Source organism: Spermophilus citellus (genome assembly GCF_964194105.1).
Source record: "Spermophilus citellus genome assembly, chromosome: 7".
NCBI classification, from domain to species: domain Eukaryota; kingdom Metazoa; phylum Chordata; class Mammalia; order Rodentia; family Sciuridae; genus Spermophilus; species Spermophilus citellus.
Window position 1 is genome coordinate 109,908,534 of NC_138188.1, and position 17,667 is coordinate 109,926,200.

Consider the following 17,667-nt stretch of genomic DNA (forward strand, 5'->3'; position numbering starts at 1 on the left):
CGTGCGAGGCGAGCACTCTACCGCTGCCACAACCCCAGCCCCAAATCAAACTTTTTAAATGGACATTTTAAATAAAAATTTAAAATAAACAGGATTTTAAATTCAAAATGAATTGTCATAAAGGAACTAGCATGGTAGAATTAATATATATCAGAAATAAGAGAATAAAAGTAGGCTGAAAGTATCTAGGTTAAATATACTAAGGACTTGACACTAAGAATCATTTAATGATTAGATACCAAAATAAGAACTACAGAATGTAAATGGGAGACTATTAGAGAAAAATAAGTGGAAAGGGGTTGTGGCTGAGTGGTAGAGCACTTGCCTATCATGTGTGAGGCACTGGGTTACCACATAAAAATAAATAAATGAAATAAAGGCATCGTGTCCATCTACAACTAAATATATACATACATACGTGTGTGTGTGTATAAAAATATATATACATACATATAAAAAGAAGGAGACAGGCAAAGGGTATAATGGGGGATTGAAAATTATCAAAGTATATTATATGCATGTACAAATATGCCACAAACAAAACCCATCATTCTGTATAATTAATGTGTGCCAATAAAACAAAACAAAAAAAAATAAGAATCACTGGCCTAAGTAAGGAGTTATATCCAAGTGACTCATGACAGGATGAGGCCAAATGATTTATATAATGAAGGGTTTTTTGGGTTTTGCAGCTTTTTTAAAAAAAAACTTCAATTTGTGCCACCTCTGTAAAGTCATAAATAACATGCTGATCTATCTAGTCTCATTCTAAACATACACCTGCAGAGGTACAGTACCAAATGAACCTAATGGGCAAACCCTAGTAATAGTGTACTCTCTTTATACAAGCTTCATTTTTTTAAAGTAGAGAGTTCAACTAGTCCATTTTGAAATAAATTTTTTATGTCAGTTTTTTAAAAATATTAATTATATGAGCTAAGAAATAAAATACAAAACAGAACTCTATATTTCTTTTATTTATGAGTTTCAAAGTCTTCAAAAAGCATAGTGGTGTTCCATGTCTCTAATCCCAGATACTCAGGAGACTGAGGTAGGAGGATTGTAAGTTTGAGGCCAGACTTGGCAACTTGGAGAGACCTTTTTTTAAAAAAAATCTTTTTAGTTATAGGTGAACACAATATCTTTATTTTATTTATTAATTTTTATGTGGTGCTGAGGCTAGAACCCAGTGTCTCACACATGCTAGGTAAGCACTCTACCACTGGGCCACAAACTGGCCCCTGGAGAGACCTTTTATAAAAACCAAAAATAACGCTAAAATATATAAATAAATCAAAAGGGTTGGTGTTGTAGCTTAGTAGTAGAACACCCCTGGAATTACCAGTACCATTGAAAAAAACAAACAAAAAAGCTTGTGATCAGTAAGCAAAATAGGGTTAAGCAAACCATAATCCTCAGCCCAAATCCTGAAACCCTCACACACTTAATATTGTTTATAAAATATGTTTATATTATGTATAATATTGCTTATATATAATGTTGTTTACATATAATGTTGTTTACATATTAATTTTACACTGTAGAAGCACAGCACCTGCTACAGAGACCAGATGAATGGCAAAGCCTGAAATATTTATATTTTGCCCTTCACAAAGAAACGTTTGCCAACTCCAGCTCTAAAATGGTTATCTCTGGAAAACCCACAATTGACATATCTGTGTATTTCTTTTGCTTTAACATGGGACTTCTGAGTAGTTATATTAAGTCTTCAGGACATGAATTAAATAGATGAGTGATGGGAAAACAAGACTGTAGAAATATAGTTAACCTGTCAGGTTTCAGAATAATTTGTAAAAACATTGTAGAAATTTGAAGTTTAAATGACCAAATCTATAATAAAGGAGTGAATAGTGTTGGGAGTGGGGGAAGACAATGTTAAAAACTTTAAAAACAGAGAGAAAAACTATTGCTTTTTATTAACATATCAGATGTGAGAATATTGTATGAGCTATAACTATTATTTCAAAATACTAGGAGCTGGGCTTGTGGATCAGCAGTAGAGTGCTCGCCTAGCACATGCGAGGCCCGGGTTCAATCCTCAGCACTATATTAAAATAAATAAAATAAAGGTATTAAAAAATACTAAATCACCATATAGTTTATTCCTTTGATGTCTTTTCAGCCTCCCAAGTTATTGGGATTACCGGCATGACTTTAGTAATATATCTTACAGGCCATGGGGCAACAGTATTATTTTGAGATCTACAGAATGACATGTCGTGTTACTTCTAAACTACATAAAATGCACACTTCCTATGAAAGAAAAAAAATAGGTTACCTAAGGCATTTTAATAAAAACAACCTGATACAAAAACAAAATGGTAGGAGGGGAAACCAACCCAATACCAGAGGGTCTTACACTGATATCAATTAACTATATTACTTGATGTCTGTTCATTCACCAATGACAATAATATCTCTCTTATGTCTCTCATTAGGTTTTTAGAAAAATAAAAGGAAATGATACATAATGAAAAGTGCTTTACAAGTGAAAATTGCCACGCAGATGTAAGGTATTGCTAAAATGCAGTGTGTGCACATGAATTCATGTATCTAACAGATAACAATCCTCTTTATGAGCCAGCATAGTTCTGTGCAATTATTATTTTATTTATATAATTTTCAAAACAATTCTATGAGTCAGGTATTATTATTCCCATTATACAGATGAAGAAACAGGCACAGGAAAGTTAAATGACTTCTCACTGATGAATAGCAGTGAAACTAAAACACAAACTCAGGCTGGTTCCAGGACTGTGCCCTTCACCACTATTTTATATTGCTGATACATGATATTATTGTGTATTTAATACTTGATTTAACTAGACTACTAACCTGGTTGATTTTCTAATATCCTACAATCTGAGCTGCGTTGATATTCACCACTTAAATGCCAACTGAATTCCTGACTGAAAGGGCAATAGTCAGCAATTTCTACTGACCCACCATAATAAGGCAAATCTTCTGTAGGTATTCCACTGAGTTCATCAAAGTACTGCAAAAATTAAAAAATATTATCAGAAAGACAAGAGATTAAGAGTCATTCTGCATAATCAAAATAAAGTCCATAGGTTACTTATAACAACTCTCTAATGCTGTATAACACAAGATATTAGTGTAGTTTTCTTCATAAACTGCATAACACAAAGAAGATATAATATGCCATAGGAAGGGTATTTTGAAGTTGCTATTGTTTAAAAATAAGCAAGATAAATAAATTAATTCAACATCTCTTAGGAGGACAAACTTGATCAATGTTTTAAAAAAGAGAATTTGACAGCAAAAGGAAGAGCTTTAATAATCGACAAAACATAAAACAAATGCATAGAATTAAGACACTTTAAATATAAAGTGTCAGGTGATGTACACACCTATAGTCCTATCTGTTGGGGAGGCTGAGACAGGAGGATTGCTTGAGCCCAAGAGTTCAAGACTAACCTGGGCAACATAGTGTGACCCTGTTGCAAAGACAAACAAATAAAATATACAGGTGTTTTTAGGAGGCTTAATTGATGTGCTGTTTTGAAAAAATAAAAATTGAGAAAATAAATTAAATATATAAAAAAAAACTCTGAATACCAAAGAACAAGGTATCAGAAAAGCCTAACTATTTCACATTTTACATTTTACAACAACTTATGAGTTATAAAGGTATGCTTAGGAATACAGTTACCATGTCAGGTGCAGTAGCACACACCTGTAATCCCAGTGGCTTGGGAGGCTGAGGCAGAAGGATCCCAAGTGCAAAGCCAGCCTCAGCAAAGGCGAGGTGCTAAAAAACTCAGTGAGACCCTGTCTCTACATAAAATACAAATAGGGCTGGGGATGTGGATGTGGGGGTGGCACTCAGTGAGTGATTGAGTGTCCCTGAGTTCACATCCTGGTACCAAAAAAAAAAAAAAAATACAGTTGCCATCTTATGGTGTCTGAAGCACTCAGTGTGGTCATAAATATATGTAGGAAGCTCAAAATTAGCAGCTATCATTTAAAATTAGCTTCTGAGACATCATTTCTGACTTAAGATTACTCTGAAAATGGCAGGTAGAGCAAAATTACTGAAGCTACCTCCAGAGTCCCTGGGATTATAGGCATGTGCCATAGCACTTGGCTTTGGGGAATTTACTCTCTGAAGTCAAAATGGAGATGACTTCTTAAAAATATGATTCCTAAAATTGTGCCGAAAACATGTGTTACCTGATATTCTGGTGGCAAAGGTTTAGGAAACTTCTGCAAATTACACACTGCAACTGCTCTCTGGTCTTGTCTGCAAGTTAATTGCAATGGATTACTTCTGAGCGTGTCACAGTACGGGCTCAGCACCTGTCTTCTGTACACAAAAATAAGCACCATATCATCAAATAAAAAAAAATAATTAGAAGTCTATTATAGAGCTTGTCCATGCTAGATAAATTCTAACATTGTTGTACTGTTACTAAATGAAATCCTATTTATTTTTTTTCCTGTTTTCTGCATATCAGCTTTGTGTTTTTAATGCCAATACATGAAATTCTAGATGCTGGTCTAAAAATCAAATCATCATAATTAACAAATGGAGTCTCAGAAAAAAATGGTAGTCATATCCCCTCTGCTCTGCAGCTACAAAGAGTGCAATCTTTTCCTATGTCAAAATCTAGTTTAAAGAATTTTGACAAATTGTTAAACTGAAAATACTCAAAAGACAATTTTATATTCTTGTGCAAAATGAAGATTGTGAGAATATTCCTAAATTTTACTAATTTGTCCTAATCCCTGTTAAACTGATTCCTGGAAGGACAATTTGATAAAAGTAGTCTTATAAATTTTCAAATGATATCAGAATCTGTAGCATTGTCTTGTAAAACTAACCTTCAAACAAACCTGTAATCTGATCAGTCATCAAATTGGCAATTTATAATACAAAATTATATAAATGAGAACTCAGTATTCCATAGAAATTCTGGTAAGATGTATCCACAGAATTATACTAGGATTTTTAAATTTTTATTCTGGTATTTTTATTCTCCCCCATGTCTCCTAAGGGAAAAAAAAAAGCTAAGCCAGATTTCTTATTTGAAGGAAGATTGGTACTTTTCTCATTTAAGTCAGCATAACCTCTGAGTTCTATACCCAGCATTGCAAAACAAACAAGCAAACAAACATTAACATAACATCTTTAGGGAATTATAGCTTCCTGAGATTAAAATAGGTAAAATACCTACCATAGTCTTTGGTAAACTTGAAGCAGCACAGTATACTACGAAAGCAAAGGTCTTAAGTCATCACAAAGGTTTGGATTCAAATACCAGGGCCAGCCACTTACTTAGTATTTAACTTTTCTGAGCTTCAACTACAAAGCACTTAGTGCCTAACACATACAAGTTACTCAATAAATGGAATTTCCACTGTCCCCACCATTTTATGAAGCAATTTTATAACATCCCACAATAAAGTTTCCAATGTATATGACCAGTAGTTCTTAGTCACTTTCTTGATACCATGAATCTCACTTCCTTTAAAACAAAATATTACCTTTTTACTTTAATAGAAATATCAGTCTTGGTTAAAGGAATAAAGAGGAATAAAGAGGTTAAAAATTAGTAATTTTAAGTTTCAAAGTTAGAGCTCTTCAAGACTTATGACTTAATAAAATGCAGAGCAACAGTGTCTGGTAGAAGTGCCTGCAAATGTGGAAATGCTGTACATTTGCACTGCCTAATACAGGAGCCACCAACCACATATGGCTATCAACTATTTACAATGTGATTAGTCAACTGAATAATTCAATTTTAGATTTTATTTAACTATAATAATTTAAATATAAATTTCAGTAGCCATACATGGCTAAATGGTACCATACTGGAGAGTATAGCTTTATAGTCATTACTAATAGCAAATAAGCTGGACACAGGAGTTGGGTATTTATCAGACCAGTTGCTTCAGAATAGAATAGGGCTGAGATGTAGCTTACTGGGAGGGTACTTGCCCAGCATGGGTAAGGCCCTCGGTTTCATCTCTAGCACCAAAAAATAAAAAGGAAGAATTTTGAGTGTGCACAGATTCAGGGATTCAGATGAATGTGGTTTTGCCCATCCTCAGTGGATCTCTTCTAACACTGGTTTCCCAACAATGTAGGAGAAGAGTCACAGATAATGAAGCCCAGAAGTTATGCACCAGACCCTGTGCTCCAAGAAGGGTCACTCTAGAACCTCTAAGGTAACTCAGGGACATAGTGAGACTGGGCCTGTGGTGCCAGAAGATGGCAAATAATTCTAGATTTCAATTATCCACAAGTGAAATATCTGAAATGCTTATGGCAGGGTCCATAAACTCAACTCTTGGATCATACCCACAACCTGCTATTTTTGTGTGTGTGGTGCTGGGGATCAAACCAGGGTTTTATGCATACTAGGCAAGAGCTCTACTCTGAGTTATACTTCTTGCACACAACCTCTTTTTGTAAGATAAGGTGTTATTAGAACATGACCATACACATTTATTTTGTCTTTTGGTGTACAAAAGTAAAGTTGAATAGTTGTATAAAGACTCCAACAAACCAGGTGTGGTAGTGCACGCCTGTAATCCCAGCAGCTAGGGAGGCTGAGACAGAAGGATTGTGAGTTCAAAGCCAGCCTCAGCAACAGCGAGGCGCTAAGCAACTCAGTGAGACCCTGTCTCTAAATAAAATATAAAATAGGGCTGGGGATGTGTCTTAGTGGTCGAATGCCTCTTAGTTCAATGTCTACTATGCCCCCCCCTCCAAAAAAGAAAGAAAAGACTCTAATAATGATCAATGCCTAAAATATTTACTATCTAGTCTTTTACCAAGAAAACTGCTAATCACTTATGATTCATAGAATAGGAGAGAATGCAGTGAACTCACAAAAACTGTGAAAGCAACCGTTTTTAAGAAAGGGGAAGAGGAACTATTCTATTTTTGGTCTTAGGTGATCCTATAATTGAGACTCAAAGGGGAACAATTAAGAGTTGTAGTTGTTGGGGCTTGGGATGTGGCTCAAGTGGTGGCGCGCTCGCCTGGCATGTGTGAGGCACTGGATTCGATCCTCAGCACCACATAAAAATAAGATAAAGATGTATGCACCTAAAAATAAAAAAAAAAAAATTTTAAAAAGAGTTGTAGTTGTTAACAGGAAGGAAAAAGTCTCTCTAAACTCTTGCAGCTGCAGTGTTAGCCACATACCTCCTTTAAAAAAAAAAAAAATTATTTTGAGACAGGGTCTCACTAAGTTGCACAGGCTAGTCTCGAATTTGCATTCCTCCTGCCTCAGCCTCCCAAATAGCTGGGATTATAGGTGTGTGCCACCGGCTACATACTTCCTTTAATACACCATAAACTGGTTTCCAATTTTTGATGCATACCGAAATCATCTGAGGTTCTCTTAAAACAAAATACAAAACAAAAAACACCAATGCCTGGTTATCACCACATTCTGATTTAATTACTGTGGAATGCAACTGGGATATTGAGATTTTTTTGTTTTTTAATCTTTGTTCAGACAGATTTAATGTTTCCAACCATTTCTTTTCTTTTCTTTTTTGGGGGGTGGGTATTGAGATTTTCTTAAAGCTCTCTAGATGATTATTTTAATGTTCATTGAAATCTGGGAATCACTATATTGGCAGATCAAATTGTCGTGCTGGAGTTAACTAGCTGGCCCCAAAGTGGTTGGCAGGTGATTCCTGCTAGTGATTATTAGCAGCTCTTTTCACATTAGTGTTATAATTCAGACATTAGACCACTGAATAAAATTGCTCTGTGACTGAACCCAGGTAAGAAAATATGACAATGATACCTTATGACACAAAAAGTACTTGAGACTTAATGGGCAAGGCCAAGGTCTTGAAGTGAAAAGTTATAAGTCCCAGCTCTGTGTCTTATCTGATATATGATTATGGACAAGCCACTTGTCTTGACCTTTTTATTTTAGCAGTAAAATGCAGACAATTGTTCTTATTTTGTAGTGTTTCTTTCAGAAATGATGAGATTGTATTCTATTTGAAAGTTCTATAGATCATAAAATGCCAAATAAATCAAATAAGTCATAATCATTGTTATAGTTTTAAAGTAATGGTGCCTAAATGCAAGTCCACAGTCACTAGGGGAATTTTTTAAAAATATAAATATAAAATGTTGAGTCCCATTTCTACTTCCTGGAAAATGGAATAAATATGTTTTCCCTTCTTCCAAGTACAACTAAAAATCCTGGATATTAGAAAACAGATGCAAGAAGACTCTGAAAGGTAGAGAGAAGGCACAATATCTTTTCAGATTTAAAGACTGAAACAGTGCTGAGGTCTTTCAATGATTGCTAGAATAAGTAGCAGAAAATCAGTAAGGGCATAGGACTTAATAACACCATCAACTATTGGTGTGGTGGCACACGCTTGTAATCCCAGCAGCTTGGGACGCTGAGGCAGGAGGATTGCAAGTTCAAAGCCAGCTTCAGTAATTTAGTGAGGCTCTCAGCACCTAAGTGAGACCCTGTCTCAAAAAAAAATAAAAAGGGATGGGAATGTGGCTCAGTGGTTAAGTACCCCTAGGTTCAATCCCTGGTACCAAAAAACAAAATGGTATTAACTAACAGGACAAGATATACAACATTTATACAATACCCACAACAGCAGAATATACATTTCTTTTTCCAAGTGTTCACGGAACATATACCAACAGAAACCTTATCTTGGGCTATAAAACAAATCTCAACAAATATAAAAGAACTTAAATCATATGGAGTATATCCTTTAACTATAATGGGATCAAACTGGAATTCAACAACAAAAGAATAACAAGAAAATTTTCAAACACTTAAAATCTAAACAACATGGGTCAATGAGGACATTTCAAAGGAATTTTTTTAAAAATACACTGATCTGAATGAAAATAAAAGTAAAACATACTGAAATTTCCTGGCACAAAGCTAAAGAATTGCTGGGAGGGAAATAAATGTCTCTAATTAATAATCAAATCTCAAGAGTCTAAAGAAAAACCAATGCAGCTCAGTGTAGAGCACTTGCCCAGCATGACCAAGGCCCTGAGTTCAACCCCCAGCACTACCAAACAAAAATAAAAAACAAGCAGAAGGAAATATATAACAAACAATAGAAATCCACAAATATGAAAACAGAAGAATAGAAGATATCAATGAAACAAAAGGCTGGTTTCTAAAGATCAATAAAATTGAGAAATCTCTACAAAGAAACAGAGAGAAGAAAATTACCAATATTAGGTTTGAAATAGTATATCACCACAGCCCTTATAGACAAATAGTAGAATATTACAAACAACTCTACACACATATATTTGATGACTTAGACAAAAACGGATTAACTCAAAAAACACAAATTGCTATAGTTCATTCAATGTGAAACAGTTGTGAAAAAGTTTAATTTATACTAATTCACAATTTTAAAACTCCCCAAAGAGAAATCCCCAGGTTCAGATAGTTTCACTGGAGAAGTTTACCAAGCATTTAAAGAAGAATTAACACTAATTTTAAATAATCTCTTTCAGAAAATAGAAGAAAAGGGAACACTACATTTTATGAAACTAGTATTACCCTGAAACAAAAATGAGGCAAAGACTGTACAAAAAAAAAAAAAAAAAAAAATTACTCTTCAGAGTAAGGGAAATTATCAAGGATTAAGAAAGGCATTACAAGATGATAAAAGGGTCACTACTCCAAGAAAACATAAAAATCACAAATGTGTATGTGCCTAACAAAACAGTGTCAAAATATGTGAGGCAAAACCTGAAAGACATGCAAGATGATACAGATGAACCCACTATTATAGCTGGAGACTTCAATACCTTTGTATCAGAAATAGATTCAGAGAACAGAAAATCAGGATGCAGTTGACCTTAATAGCACCACTGATTAACTGGATATAACTGAAATATACATACTATTTCATCCAACAACAGCAGATTACATATTCTTAACAAGATTACACAGAACATTAGCCACAACTAGAGCATATTCTGGACAACAAAATATAAATCAACAAAATTTAAAAGAAATTATACAATGTCTTTTCTTTTCAGAGGATAATGGAATTGAACTGGAAACTAGATAAAGATAGCTTGAAAATCCCCTAGTTCTTGGAGATTATAGACAAATGACTTCTAAATAACAAGTAGGTTAAAGAAGAAATCTCAAGAGAAAAACACTTTCAACAAAATGAAAATAAAGAATGGGATAAATAAATACCTCGTTCTATAGTAGGATTTATTTCTGCATAGTATTATGTAAATTATACTTTAAAATCAAGCCAATATTTAAGTGTGACAAAAAAATAATCCATTATCGCTTATTTAATGATAACACATCATCTTTGAATAATATAAAACTTAACTGACATATTACAATTGTTCTGAGGGCCATATATATTAGTTGAAAAAGAAATAACTGGTAAAAACCTGAGAAAACTTTGAGTCAACATTCTTTATGAAGACAGACATAAAAATCCATAACAAAAAACTGGCACATAGAATTAAATGATATAGAAATCATTATATACTATGATCAAAATGGGTTTATTATAGGGATATAAGTTTAATATTAAAAAAATCAATGTAATCCACACCATATTAATAGGCTAAAAACAATCAACAAAAGCACAATTATATCAACTAATGCAGGAAAAGCACTATGACAAAAGTCATCACCCATTCATGATTAAAAACTCTCAGAAATGATAGGATGGACATCATTACCCTAGGTACATGTATAATTGCATGAACGGTGTGACCCTACTTCATGAACAACCAGAGAAGTGAAAAATTCTGCTCCATTTGTGTACAATGAATCGAAGAGTTTTCTACTGCCACATATAACTGATTTGAACTAATAAACAAATGTTTAAAAAATTCCCTGACAAGAGAATAAAAAGGCAAGCTACAGACTAGGAGAAAGAGGGCTTAGGTTATGGTTCACTGGTAGAGTGCTTGCCTAGCACATGTGAAGCTCTGGGTTTGATCCTCAGCACCACATAAAAAGATAAATAAATAAAATAAAAGGTATTGTGTCTATCTACAACTATTAAAAAAATAAAAAAAAATATTTGCAAACCACATATATGACAAACACTAGCATCTAGATTATACAAAGAATTCTCAAAACTTAACAGTAAAAAAAAAAAAATCCAATTGGAGAACTGGCTTAAGAATGAAAAGACAATTCACTAAAGAAGATATACAGAGAGAAAATAAGCACATGAAAAGATGTTCAACATCATTAGCCATTAGAAAAATACAAATTAAAATCACTGTAAAATATCATTATGTTCCTATGAGAATAACTAAAATAAAAAAACAGTGACAACACCAAATGCTGACAAAGATGTAGAAAAACTATATCTTATATTTTGCTGGCAGAAATGTAAAATGATATAGCAATTTTGGAAAAGAGTTTGATAGTTTCTTGGAAAAAGTAAACCTGCAACCACCATATGGACCAGCAATTGTAATCCTAGGCATTTATTTTTATTAATTTAATTTTTTTTTTTTTTTTTTTTTTTTTTTTTTTCAGTGCTGGGGATTGAACTCAGGGCCTTATGCATGCTAGGCAAGTGCTTTACCACTGAGCTATATCCCCACCCCCTAGGCATTTACTTTGAAGAAATGAAGATTTGTGTTCATAAGAAAACCTGTATACAAATGTGACTTTATTCATAATAGCCCCAAACTGGAAACAACCCAGATGTTCTTCAAAATGTGAGTGTTTAAACAAATTGTAGAAGAGCCATAATGTGGAATATCACTCAGCAATAAAAATATCAAACTATTGACATATACAAAAGAACCTGGATCAATCTCTAGAAAATGCCAAAAGTTTGCACATAGTACTTATCACATTTAAAAATTTATACAACATTCTAATATAACATTCTAATATAACATTTTGAAATGACAAAATTATAGAAATGAAGAATAGGTAGTGGTTTCTAGGAGTTATGAAGTTAGGAGGGAAATGGCAACATGAGGCGTCCTTATTACAGAAATATTCTGAATCTATACCAATGTCAATATCCTAGTTGTGATATTTTACAATGATTTTGCAAGATTAGAAAAAATGGATGAAGAATACATGTAATTTTTATATTTGCTTAAATTTATATATATTTAATTTTTAATTTTGAGATCATTGTTGTAAAAAACATAGAGATCCTATGTACTCTTTAAGTATGTGTGTCTGTGTGTGTTGTGTATATCTATCCCAAACTTGGATACTTTGTAACTTTAAAAATCTTGATGTGATTATGATATGTATCCAGATGAAAAACCCTCTTTCCAAAGTATTTTTTTCTTTTCTGCAATGATGGGAATGGAATCTAGAGTCTTGTATATGCTAGGCAAGTGCTCTACCAATGACTGAGCTATCGCCCCAGCCTGATTTTTTTTTTAATATTTATTTTTTAGTTTTAGGTAAACACAATATCTTTATTTTATTTTTATATGGTGCTGAGAATCGAACCCAGTGCCTCACGCATGCTAGGTGAGCTTGCTACCACTTGAGCCACATCCTCAGCCCCTGTTCGTTTTTTTTTAATTTGTTCTTTTTAGTTATACATAACAGTAGAATGTATTTTGACATATCATGCATACATGAAATATAACTTCCCATTGTTGTGGTTGTACATGATGTGGAGTTACACTGGTCATGTAATCATATTTGAACACAAGAAAGTTATGTCCAATTCATTTACTGTCTTTCCCATTCCCATCCCCCACACTTCTCCCCATTCCCCTGTGTCCAATCTGGTGAATCTCTACTCCTCCCTCTCCCCTGCCTATTGTAAGTCAGGATCTGCATATTAATGAGAGATCCTTTGGTCTTTGGTTTTTGAGGATTGGCTTGTTTCACTTAGCTTGTCAGTCTCCAGTTCCATCCATTTACTGGCAAATGCCATAATTTCATTCTTCTTTATGCCCAGCCTGGTTTTTTAATACTGAATGGATATTTGCATCTATGTTTACGTATGCAAACTGAGGAAAACAATAAAAAATGACAATATGCAAAAATTATGAATTATAAGCCAAACAGAAATATTCATAGCTCTGACCACCTTGCTATGGATTATTATTTTAGTTTAATATTTATTTTCTAGTTGTAAGTGGACACAATATCTTTATTTCATTTTTATGTGGTGCTGAGGATCGAATTCAGTGCCTCATGTGTGCTAGGCGAGCACTCTACCACTGAGCCACAAACCCCAGCCCTGATGCTATGGATTATTATTATTACTATTATTTGGTTGTAGATGGACACAATTTTTTTCATATTTATTTATTTTTATGTGGTGCCAAGGATTGAACCCAGTGCCTTATACATGCTAGGCAAGCACTCTACCACTGAGCAACAACTGCAGCCCCAGATTATTTTAATATATGATTAAAAATAATGATTTTAGGATATAGCTTAGTTCACAGAGTACCTGCCTTGTATGCACAAGGCCCTGGGTTCCATCCCCAGCACCACAAAAAAAAAAAAAAAAAAAAAAAATTATTCTCTGTTGGGTGCAGAGCAGGCTGAACTGTGTTGTCTGCAGGACAGGCTGAACAGATGTTGGCTGAAAGCCCACACACTCAAACCCCCCTCTATCTGGTCCTTTATCACCTGTTTGTGTCAAGTCTGAACATTCAACCCTGCTCAAGGCTGAGCACTCAACCCCCCTTGGGCCAACAAGGCAGCTTGCAGACCCAGAGGCCCCATTAGATTTGGGCTATAAAAACTCCCTCCTGCCAGGCCCCCCTCTCTCTTGCTCTTTCTCTCTTGCTCGCTCTCTCTCTCTCTCTCTCTCTCTCTCTCTCTCGCTCTCTCTCGCTCTCTCTCGCTCTCTCTCTCGCTCTCTCTCTCGCTCTCTCTCGCTCTCTTTATCTTTCTTGCGCGCGCTCTCTCTCTCTCTTGCTCTTGCTCTCTCCCTGTTCATCTCTTCTCTTCTTTCTTTCTCTCTCTCTCTCTCTCTCTCTCTCTCTCTCTCTCTCTCTTTCCTTCCTTCTTTTCTCTTTGTTACACTGCTGCAATAAAGATCTTTTGGTCACTCGAGTGTTGTGGTCACTTTCCTTTCATTCTCCACTTACTTATTAGGATATTATTGCGAAGTACCTGTAGAAGGATTTGAAACTGAACTGCTCAGACCACTTTTGAAAATAGTTGACATTTTATGCTCAGGATAAAGAATAAAATCAGAAATTAATTGTATAATCAAAGATACACAAAGAAACACATTCTTACTTTTGTCTCTGCTGATCAATCCAGAATTTACAGCTCTTCCTGACAAAGTCACAGCCCATTCCTCGGCCCCAGTCTAACTTCTCAGCCATGCTGTAATTTGCTTTATACCAACTGTGGGAATAATCCAAACAAAGCACCTTTTAGTATTACCATTATTTAAATTCACTTTTTTCTCCTTTGCAGTGCTCTGAAAATCAAACTCAGGGCCAAACAACTGCTCTATCACCAATCTATACCTGCTATCCCCAATAATGATTATTGATTACCTTCACTTAAAAAACAACTCTAGCATACCAATTACAAATCTCAATAATGAGCAAATTAGGACCTTAAAAAGTACTTGGGAGGCCATCACCACAAATGAACATTTACAAAGTGCTTGCTGCCAAAGGTCTGTTGTACAGGATCGCTGGGGCAGGAGTTGGGTAATCAGTTCTGTGTCAAACTACTTTCATATTTGGAAAACAAAACAAAATATATTTCCATTGTAATTTTCAAAAATGATGGAAGTCACAGAGTAACACAAAGTGGTTATATTGTGAGACAAGGAAAATAAGGGCAAGGAAATAGAATGAGTGAAAAAGAGAAGCTGAGAAGAAAGAAATAGTGGAATTACTACTTGGCTAACTTTTACCTAATCTAATTCAGTTGGCTGTAGTTTCTTGATGTTCTGGCCTTGAATCTGTGACATTCCTTGGGGTTCAAGGTGAAGCAAGACATTATGGTGGAAGTGTGTGGCAGAGGAAAAGTCAGGACATGGCTACCAAGAAGCAGAGAGAGAGCTCTGCTCAACAAGGACAAACCCCAAAGGCATGCCCTGTGGACCCACCTCCACCAGCCACACCCTATCTGCCTACAGTTACTACCCAGTTAATCCCTGTCCTGGGATGAATTCACTGACCTGTTTAAGGCCTTTATAACCCAGTCATTTCACCTCTAAACCTTCATGCATTGTCTCACACATAAACTTTTGGGGAACACCTCACATTTAACCCATAACAGAGATAACTTCTATTTACAAGACATACAGGGTATTGTAGAACAAAGAAATACACAAGCGAATCCAGAATTCTGGGTCCACAATAAATTAACTGTCATGGGGGCTGGGGGAGGTGGCAGAGGTGTACAGGACTGCTGTACGTTAAAAGGCTTAAGAGATATTTTATTTGCATCCCGATTTAAAAAGAGAGATAAAAGATTTATGTGCTTATGAACTGGGTATTAGAGGATATTAGGAAATTATTAATTTTGTTACTGCTAAGTGTGGTTACATTAAAAAACATCCAAATATTTTAGGGACTCACAGTGCAGTATTTAGGAGTAAAATGATGTGATGTCTGTGACTTGCAAGGTAAAGACTATTGCCAAGTATGACATCTTATTCACTGTTGAATCCAGTTCATAGGCCTACAGTATTCATTGTATTATATAGACTGTTTAATACATGCATTTTTTTATGTGTTGATAAATTTCATAATAAAATATTTAAAAGAATAATATCCCTGAGATGAAGTCTATATATATAGACATCAAAAATTTGTTATCACTTCATAGAAAATAATCTTTAACCTTAAAGAATTGCATGCTAATGACTTTTCAGGGTACTATCTGCTACCTTCTAAAGATATAACAATATCTTGATATTTCTGTTAGGCACAAGAATGCTATATTTTTTTTCCTTATTGTTCTTCAAATGGGCTAACGGAGAATTAAGAAAGTAGATAACACATACTAGACAAGTGTTCTACCCCTGAGCTATATCCCCAGTTCCATGACTTGCTGCATTCTTATACCCATTCCTTTTTCCTGAATTAATAGACAGGAAGCTAATTCTCATTTAACTTAATTCTCTCTTGTTTTTCTGGATCCTATCCATCTTGCATTCTCAGGGGAAAAGATGTGTTAATAAAATCCTTTCTTACCTATGTATTCCTCTCACGTAAGCAGATCAGCCTAAGAACTTCTCAGTCTCTTCCATTTTTATTGAAACTATTCTCAGGGTCAACAATGAGCTCTATATTTTAAAATCCTTATTTCTCTTTGATCACCCCCCCAAAGTTAAGTTAAATCAACTATTTTCATGGTTTTAATAATACCTATACTATTGATTTTAAATTTGATTTCATTTTCAAATGTTCCCTCAGGTATCTTAGAGAAAGAAGCACTGTTTCCACCTAAGCATTTCTGATTTTATTTGATACATAAAGATTCTGTAAAAGATTTCATTTAATAACAGTTTACTGCTTTACCAGAAAGTTCCACTACTTTAAAAACCAGGAAACTATACATCAATCTTATTCACAATTTAAAAAATTATTTAGTTTTTCCTTCATATTAGAAGCTTTTCCTTACAAGAAAATAAATCTCATTAACATCATGGTTTTGCTCTGTTATAACTATATCTTGGGGCCTTAAACAATTATTGAATGAATAAACAGATTTGGTGATAATGGACAGCTAACTGAACAAAATCCAATAATGCAGTAAGTAGTTTTGCTTTGATGTAAAATGTCAGCATTTTCTAAAGCTAATCTTAATATTCATTTAATTTTAATACATAAATCATGTATTCTCACAGCTGTCTTACCCAGTGTCCTCCATTAATGCCAGAGTGATTCGAGAGAGGACTCGGTTCTGGGTATGAGAACCAGTCATTGCTTCATTCTGAAAATCACCAACAAATTTTAGTTAGAAAATGACTCTACAATTCTTAACAATTTCTGTGATTTCTCTGATATATATTTAAAATGTTTCCAGTGAGGGACTGATAAAATATTCACTTAAAAGTAGTGAAATACAAAAGCCATCTTTAAAATGACTAGACTGAAATTTAAAGTCAAATCTATTTTTTGCTTCAAATGTTTCCATGTTTATAATTTCCCTGGAATGGCAGGAACTAACATTTAAGATATTATGATGAAAATGAAGATATATATATGTGGAATCAGAAATACTACTGTAAAGAATCTCCAGGCAAAGTAAAGGGAGACAATGCCCAGGTAATTTAGAATTAGGGAAATAACCACCTGAATTACATAGAAAATAGTTTCCTAATCCTTTGTGATCACAGATACACTAACATGCAAAACACATATGATAGAATCATGAGATCAAATAATCTATATGAGGGACCTAAAATATTCTCAAGGTATACTATCTACCCAATTTTAATTTATATGATAAAATTCCTTTCAGGAGGTCCTCTACAATAAGGACTCTACTGCCTCTTAAGAGAGCATATTTCTTCTTTGGATAGCTCTAATTTTTCTTCAACTCTTTAATATCTTCTAGCCCAGAAATTCCACTTATAGGAATTTATTCTTTCTTACTCTATAAACAAATGTGACCTTGGGTTAACTTTCTAGTTCTGTTCCCCTGGAAACCTAATAAAGATGGAATGTCAACTGTGTTATCA

The 17,667-nt window shown here is 34.3% G+C and overlaps 1 protein-coding gene across 2 annotated transcripts in view; it reads right to left on the bottom strand.

The window, feature by feature from the left end:
* Positions 1-17,667, bottom strand: part of LMLN (leishmanolysin like peptidase) — a 77,839-nt gene that overhangs the window by 15,510 nt on the left and 44,662 nt on the right. The window contains exons 11-14 of one of the 2 annotated variants that reach the window (XM_081302658.1): positions 16,840-16,916; positions 14,253-14,363; positions 4,216-4,285; positions 2,857-3,016 (exon numbers count right to left, since the gene is read on the bottom strand). In XM_081302658.1, coding sequence (XP_081158784.1) covers positions 2,857-3,016; positions 4,216-4,285; positions 14,253-14,363; positions 16,840-16,916 — 418 coding nt within the window. Of the gene's footprint in view, positions 1-2,856; positions 3,017-4,215; positions 4,349-14,252; positions 14,364-16,839; positions 16,917-17,667 lie in introns of both variants that reach the window. The other variant, XM_081302657.1, reaches the window with a different exon arrangement.